Source organism: Phyllostomus hastatus, unplaced genomic scaffold, assembly GCF_019186645.2.
Source record: "Phyllostomus hastatus isolate PE091 unplaced genomic scaffold, TTU_PhHast_1.1 phas_scaffold_129, whole genome shotgun sequence".
NCBI classification, from domain to species: Eukaryota; Metazoa; Chordata; class Mammalia; order Chiroptera; family Phyllostomidae; genus Phyllostomus; species Phyllostomus hastatus.
Window position 1 is genome coordinate 6,337,528 of NW_025334009.1, and position 6,950 is coordinate 6,344,477.

The following is a 6,950-nucleotide window of genomic DNA, read 5'->3' on the forward strand; positions in this document are numbered from 1 at the left end:
CAGCTCTACCTACGCAAAGCACGTTAGCCTCAGTTCCACATTAGATGAACTTTTACTCATCTGAAGACAGAATCGTTCAAAGGAAAATAATTAAGAAGCTCTTGGCCGAGTTACATATACCAAGAAACATAGGAATCAGGCACAGTGTAGACATGGCTGGGGTTTTTAAGTATTTTTTTGGAAAGGGCTGGGCAGGGGTGAATAGCGGGTTCAGGCAAACCTCACTGATTGCACCTTCCTTTCTCTGTGCTTCCCACAAGGACATGGTGTTTGTTTGTTTGTTTGTTTACAAATTGAAAGCAAAGGGTTGCTAGTTTGATTCCCAGTCAGGGCACATGCCTGGGTTGCAGGCCAGGTCCCTGGTGGGGGGCACGTAAGAGGCAACCACACATTGATGTTTCTCTCCCTCTCTTTCTCCTCACCTTCCCCTTTTTCTAAAAATAAAATCTTTTAAACAAAACAAAACAAAACAAAAAACAAAAAACAAATGGAAGGTAATATCCTTCACCCGCAGAAAGATTACTTCTCACTGAAGGCTCCCGTGGTGGTTAGCATTTTTTAGAAACAAAATACATTTAATTAAGGTATGTATGTTGTAGACATAATAGACGACTGTCTAATGTAAACATAACTTTACATGCACCAGGAAACAGGAAAAATTGTGTGACTCCCTTTATTGTGACATTCGCGTTACGGCAGCGGTCTGGAATCAAACCTGCAGCATCTCGGAGACGTGCTCGCACTGTGAGGAGTGTCAGGGACCATTGTGGAAATCTATCACTACTTCAAGGCAACTAACAAGTGGTCATCTCTCGGGACCTTGGAGCCACAGCTTCACAGGTCACGAAATCTGCATGACAAATGTCGCACGCAAATGTTGATGGCTATTAACTCCCTATAGCAAGGCAGGTGCCAGCCAGCAGAAGGGTGGAGCATGCAGATGGCGTCAATTCTGGAGCACTGGAAGCCTCGAGGTGCTCATCCATCACTTGGCCATCTGGAAGGTAGGGGCGCTTGGTCATTAAAGGAAAATCCCTCCGGCAGTAGATGCTGCTGCCCACACACGTGGCGTGTCCGCACGAGCCAAAAATCAGCAGGGGCCCAGCATTTCATGAGCACAGGGTGTTTACGGGATCAACAGTACCGACTACATAAATTCAGACTCCTGGAAAAATCTCTCAGCGAGAGCTGCCACGGGCTGACTGTGAACTCTCCCCTGGACGTGTGCTCTCACACCTGGTCACCTACCCCAGCCAGTGGCACCTTCCGTCAATCGGAGGGGTGCAGCTGAGCTCCGTTAGCCTCCGAGGACAAGGGCACAGCATGTTCTGGGTCCCAAGTTGCAGGAGGGAAATACAGTCCCCACCCATCCAGTCATTCAACGCGTGCACTCACCAAATGCCTGTCCCGGCCTGACTCAGGAGGCAAGCGGGACAGACGCACATGCAGTCCATAGTCCTCCCCTCACCCCGGGTCACAGATGCAGTCCCCCCCCACTCCGGGTAGGGGGGGCCCCATCTTGTACTCAAGAGAAGCAAGTGCTTCCACCTACTTTCTGGAGCAGAACAGTTTCCCTTCCTGACTTCTACAAGGTCGGAACTGGGAGAGGCCTCTGAACTTGGGTGGACCTAGAAGTCTGGCTCAGGTCATAGTGGGGACAGAGCCCTCTCCTCTGGTCCCACTTTAGGTCCCTGCCCTTCTTGTCATTGTCTTCTTCATGTCAGTGAAAGTCAACCAGGTGAAAGGGGTCTGAGACCAATCACTGGGGGAACAGGGGGTGGTCTGTGCAGGGACCTTCTAGAAACCACAAAGTCCCTAAAGAATGAGGGTGGGGCCAAGCCTCTGGTACAATTTAAGGGCATTATTAAGTGGAGTTGGGTGCCATTAGTACTGGTGGGTACTAACTGAGCTTTCCCCCTGGAGATTTTTGGGGTCTCCCTGCCTGAAGGAAAGGAATACCAGAAGGCATCTCTTGGTGTTTCAAGACACCAAGTCTTTTTCTTGTTTGTTTTCCTCAACAGACATTCACGTACTATCAAACATCAAAGAGACTGGGAATAACTCTCCATCCGAAAGGCAGCAGGGCTAGCGATGTTTGGGGGGCAAAACTATCAAGGATGCCAAGGTCATTGCCATCTGGAGCCCTTGACGCTTATATGAACAGAGCTTTGGCTGCCAGTCTCTAGCACGCCTGAGGTCAGACGAAAGACCCCATTAGCTAAGTGTCCACAGGCCACCCACTAACAACCAGAAAGGACAATCGCCACTCACCACAGCCCGGTAGGAATGTCTGAGGGAAGCAGCGCAGCTGGCCGTGCCAGCATTTGCACATGGAACACTTCCGGGGCAGCCAGGTGTCATGGGGCACAGACCCACAGCTCCTGAGAATGAGCGGGTGAGGCGATACATACGTATTTCAAGTGCCCACTTCTCTCTCCCCTCCTCTCCACCGCACCCCCTCCTAATGGCTTACTCTTTGCGCCTGTCGTGCTCACAGTTCCGGCCGTAGAAGGAGAGGGGGCAGGCACAAAAGGACCCCAGCATGCAGGTCCCCCCATTCAGGCAGCAGGTTTTGTTGAGCTCCTTACCTGGAATGTAAGAGGTGGCTGAGAGGGTGGAGGGATTGAAAAGCTGAGCTCTGGTAGCAAAGGCTAGCACAGCACCAAGGGCGTAGTCTCCTGGGAGTGTTGGCAGATGTCTAGACAGTGTTGACCTCACTCACAGAGTGAGGCTCCGGTTTTCAGTGTTCCTTTTGCTCCCTGTGCCTCTAAGCAGGGAGACCTTTTGCATGCCAAGGCCAGTGGTGGTTCCCAGAGTCCCCAGTGTGGCCTGGGAGCAGGTGAAGGAAACTCCAAGGGCGTGAGGTAGACGCCTGACTCGCCTCCATAATGAAAACCTGTCCAGCCATCCACCCAAACTCAGAAGTAGGTTCCCTCCCACTCTCTCAGGTGACGGAGGATCAAAGACAGAAAACACGGAGGACTGGGAGAGGAAAATCGCCCACAGTGTAGCTCTAAGGCAGGTAGGGCTTACTGTCCTGGATTCTCAGGGGTGGCACGAAGTGGAAAGGCCGATGACGGATAGCTGGCTCCTCCTGGGACCGAAGGCCGTCGCGCCGGAAGGCCAGGTCTCCCTGTGACAGATGTGCGTGTTCACGGTGGTCCAACCCTTAACGACAAAATCAACTCATGAGTCTGTGTTTCGGGCCACATAAAAATTACCAGTGACTGAAAGAACCAAAAGTCTCTTACCAGCCACTAATTGAAGTTCAAATGCTTTGGAAATGGCCATGATCAAAATCACCCTAGGACGAGATCAGACATCATTAGCAAAACAAAGCACATAGAACCTTTTGGGTTAACACCTGGGTCTTCCCATTACCCGGACAGGACAAGACCAGACCGCAGAGCACTAAGGAGAAATTCTAGAGTAATTCTCAAGTATTGCCTTTCTTTTCTTCGGTTCCCTTTCTTTTAATTCACGTAACAACAAAAAGAAAAATGAGGAGAATAAAACCCACCTACTATCCAACTCTCTTCAATATGTATTATTACTTCTTTGGCTCTGTCCTCAAGTGCACCTTAATTAAGTAGGTATAAATCTTTGATCATCTACGTCATATATATTTTTCTCCCATATATACTTTTCATATATGAACTTTTTAAAAAAGATTTTATTTATTTATTTTTAGAGAGAGAGAGAGAGAGAGAGAGAGAGAGAGAGAGAGAGAGAGAGAGAGAGAGAGAGAGAGGGAGAGAGAGGGAGAGAGAGAGAAACATCAATATGCGGCTGCTGGGGGCCATGGCCTGCAACCCAGGCATGTGCCCTGACTGGGAATCAAACCTACGATGCTTTGGTTCGCAGCCTGGGCTCAATCCACTGAGCTATGCCAGCCAGGGCCATATATGAACTTTAAAAGTTGGCATAATGTTCTGTGTAATTGACAGATCACATTTTACTATTTCATGTAAACCAGTCAGTTGAAAGATGTTTTTTAAGTTCAAAAAATTTCCCCTTATTCGCAGTGATTTTGCAAAGGTTGACTCTGTCCATGCCTTTAATGTCCTCAGAAACAGATTTTTAATTTCGTTGTAATAGCTGACCTTTTCTTCCACGGGAGTCGAAAAAACACCAGCGACAGACGGAACCACTAACCTGACTGAAAATCTTAAAAGCCAAGGGCAAAGGGGTGTAAGTGCCGCACCGGGTCCTTCAGGAAGAACAGCAGCGCGGTGGGCAGGTCTGTCACGGTTCGAGCAGATGAACCCAAACGACAGGGAAGCGGGGGACATGCTTTCTCCCACTGGCAAGCTCTAGCAGCCAGAAGTTCGCAGGAGAGACGGGGTCATACCTGGAAGAGAAGCGCTCCGTCTTCGTGCAGCCCATCACCGCTCCTAACAATTCAGGGGGAGAAACGTCACCAGGGCTTGAATTCATTGCTATCCCGATATGCAAATGGGAATTTAAAAACAAAAATATCTCAGATGAGAGATGCGTTTCTCAGGTCTTAGAAGCAGGAGCCGGGAAGTCTGGGGCAACCAGGGACAAGGGGGCGGGGGGGGGGCGGGTAGAGGGGAAGAGGGGATGCAGGACCGCAGGAGGCAGGACCCACGCCTCTGACAGCGTCCAACCTCTTCCGGGGAGGGGGTCGAGGTGAGAGGGCCCCAAACAAAGAAAGAGTGGAAAAGGTGGAGTCTTGTAAAACTGGGGTTAACCAGGCCTAATACTTATCGTTAGTTGCGGGTTAAAAATACCAGACTTATTTTTTTGGGAAAAAAGAGGCAATTCAATGACACCATCCAGTGGTAATCCCAGGTTGGAGGAGTGGTGGGAAGTAATTGCTTTAATCAGGAAATCCTCAACACCGCCTATGGGACTCTCACGGTGTTTGATATTTGATTGCCAAGTTTTAATTCTTGAAATTTGCTTTCATCTTCGAGGTTCCAACAAAGGCGTATCGCGCACCCTGCTCTGGCCCGGGCACACTCAGGTGGGGTGGCGGTAAGGGGCGGGGCAAAGGCCAGGCAGCTAGCAATGCTGACTGATGGAAGTTCAGGGTCAGGAAGGGTCCCAGAGGGGTTCCTGACCTCACGTGACTGCGTGTAAATTCCTGGAATTGCAAGTGGAGGCCGGGAGGAAGCGAGGGAAGGTGCGAGGGGGCGGCCTGGGGGTCCGCAGTCAGGGTGCCAGGCCCGCCCCAGGAAAAAGTTCTAGAAACATGGCATGGGGGGCCGGTTCGGCTTGGCACTGGGTTTCACCGAGATTTAATCAGCCTCCCGGCGCCCGCCGCGCGGTCCCCCTGCCGTGCCCTCGCCGCCCCGCCCCCCGCGACACCAGCGTTAACCCCAAATTCAGAGGTGTCCCCAGTTATCCTCAAGGCGTTTTTTTTTTGGCGGTCACATCCCAGCTGGCGAGGTGTGCGCCCCGGAGTATTTAATCTGTTACTAAATACGTCCAAAGTCATGGGCGGTTCTTCAAGATAATTGAGTTCTAATTTCTAAAGTCAAAGCCCTACCAAACACTGCAAGTCAAGAAAAGCGGCGAATGGGCAGCTCTTCTGCAATTCCCGTGTCACCCGCCCCTGTTCACCGGCCCCACGCGCGGCAGAAGCCAGCCGCCGCGCGGAGGCCCTTCCGCGCCACTGTCTGTCTGCCTGCGTCACTGCGCGGGGTCCACCGGTGCTGAGAAGGGCCGCTCTTTGCAGCCACAGCTGCATCTTGAGAGAGTTAAGTGTCAAATTATTTTTATTGGGGGCGGGGAGGGCCATATCAGATCGACGGGTGGATGCAGCTCGTTGACTCAGGGCTCGTCGCATTCCCAAGCCGGCAGCACGCAGCCGCTGGCCGGTGGATTCCCGCTGTCCTTGAACTCCCCGTGTGGCCTTCCGGCTCCGGGCGGCTGCAGGCATTCCTAGGGGGCCCGGCAGCTCGGCCCCAGCTCTGGAAGCCGGATGTGGGGGAGGGCGGTGCGCGGGCGGCGACCCACCCAGCCCCAGGAGCTGCGAGGAGGCTTCAGGGAAACAAAGGGAGGACTTGGTGCAGCACTCACAGCCCTCAAAACCCGAGCGCAGGTAGCGTGGGCGTGGCTAGTCGCACCTTAGGGACACACCGCTCACTGCACTCGGGGGTTTAAGGGTCTTCCCTACGGAGGGTGGGCAGGTCTGTGGCCAAACTGGCAGCGTTGGTGCCTGCTTATCCAAAGGGGCTGTTGTGGAAGTTCTAGAACTTGAACTAGGACCCCTGGGAAGAGCCTCCCCGTTTTCAGAGGAAGGCATGGGACCCCGAGTCTGGCAATGGGTGAGCTCAGCCCACACCCCAAGGCGGTCGCCTCCCCGCCGCACCAAGTCCCTTCTATCAGCGGAGGGAACTCACTGAAGACCTGCGTTCCTCCCAGGTGCAGAGGGCGGAGAAAGTCCGCTGTGCGCAGCCTGGAGACAACCCAGTCGCGGTTTCAGGATGGGGGCTGCGGTGTTTGAGTGGCTGGGTATCTGCTACTGGGCCGGGGACCACCAGGCTATTCGTTTAATGCGTCTACTGGGCTCTGGGGACGCAGTCCAGAGAAGTGACCCCGCCGTGTCGCAGAAAAAAGGACAATAATCAGTGACTGTAATTGTGGTAACTGCAAAAACTCGCTTCTGCCTCTGAGCCAGGGCACTGAGCAGTGAATCTAGAACGGCCACTGGGCACCTGTGCCCGGTCACTGCTGGAACTGACAGAGGCCACCAGCCTCCAGCCAGTGAGTGCTCCGTGTCCGAGTCCCAGAAAGCAAGAGGCATGGGGTTAGGAGACTCTTGTGAAATGGGGGTTGTCCAGTCCTGGGCAGTCCCCCTCTTCCCTTAGGGAGGGCACTGAGGACTGAAAATGAAAAACAAAACAAAAAAAGCAAAAAACGATGCTCTTGGCCTTGGGACGTTTCCCTGTCGCCCTCTGAGGTGCTGTGTGTTAAAACCT

General features: G+C 52.6%; 1 protein-coding gene across 1 annotated transcript; it reads right to left on the reverse strand.

Moving 5' to 3' along the window:
• Positions 1-723: 723 nt before the first annotated feature.
• TDGF1 (teratocarcinoma-derived growth factor 1) lies at positions 724-5,716 on the reverse strand. Its single transcript, XM_045857360.1, has 7 exons — positions 5,516-5,716; positions 4,352-4,394; positions 3,252-3,304; positions 3,034-3,168; positions 2,474-2,588; positions 2,272-2,381; positions 724-997 (listed from the first exon to the last, which is right to left on the reverse strand). The coding sequence occupies exons 2-7, from the start codon at positions 4,384-4,386 to the stop codon at positions 888-890; spliced, it is 558 nt and encodes a 185-aa protein (XP_045713316.1). The 5' UTR covers positions 4,387-4,394; positions 5,516-5,716; the 3' UTR covers positions 724-887.
• Between the last annotated feature and the right edge of the window lie 1,234 nt (positions 5,717-6,950).

Bases quoted from the DNA above. Each gene is read 5' to 3' on its own strand.
- TDGF1 (XM_045857360.1), bottom strand. From the start codon at position 4,386: ATGGGCTGCACGAAGACGGAGCGCTTCTCTTCCAG. The intron at 3,169-3,251 runs GTAAGAGACTTT...TTTGTCGTTAAG, and splicing joins TGAACTTCAATTAGTGGCTG to GGTTGGACCACCGTGAACAC. The intron at 998-2,271 runs GTGAGTGGCGAT...CCTACCTTCCAG, and splicing joins GACATTCCTACCGGGCTGTG to ATGGCCAAGTGATGGATGAG.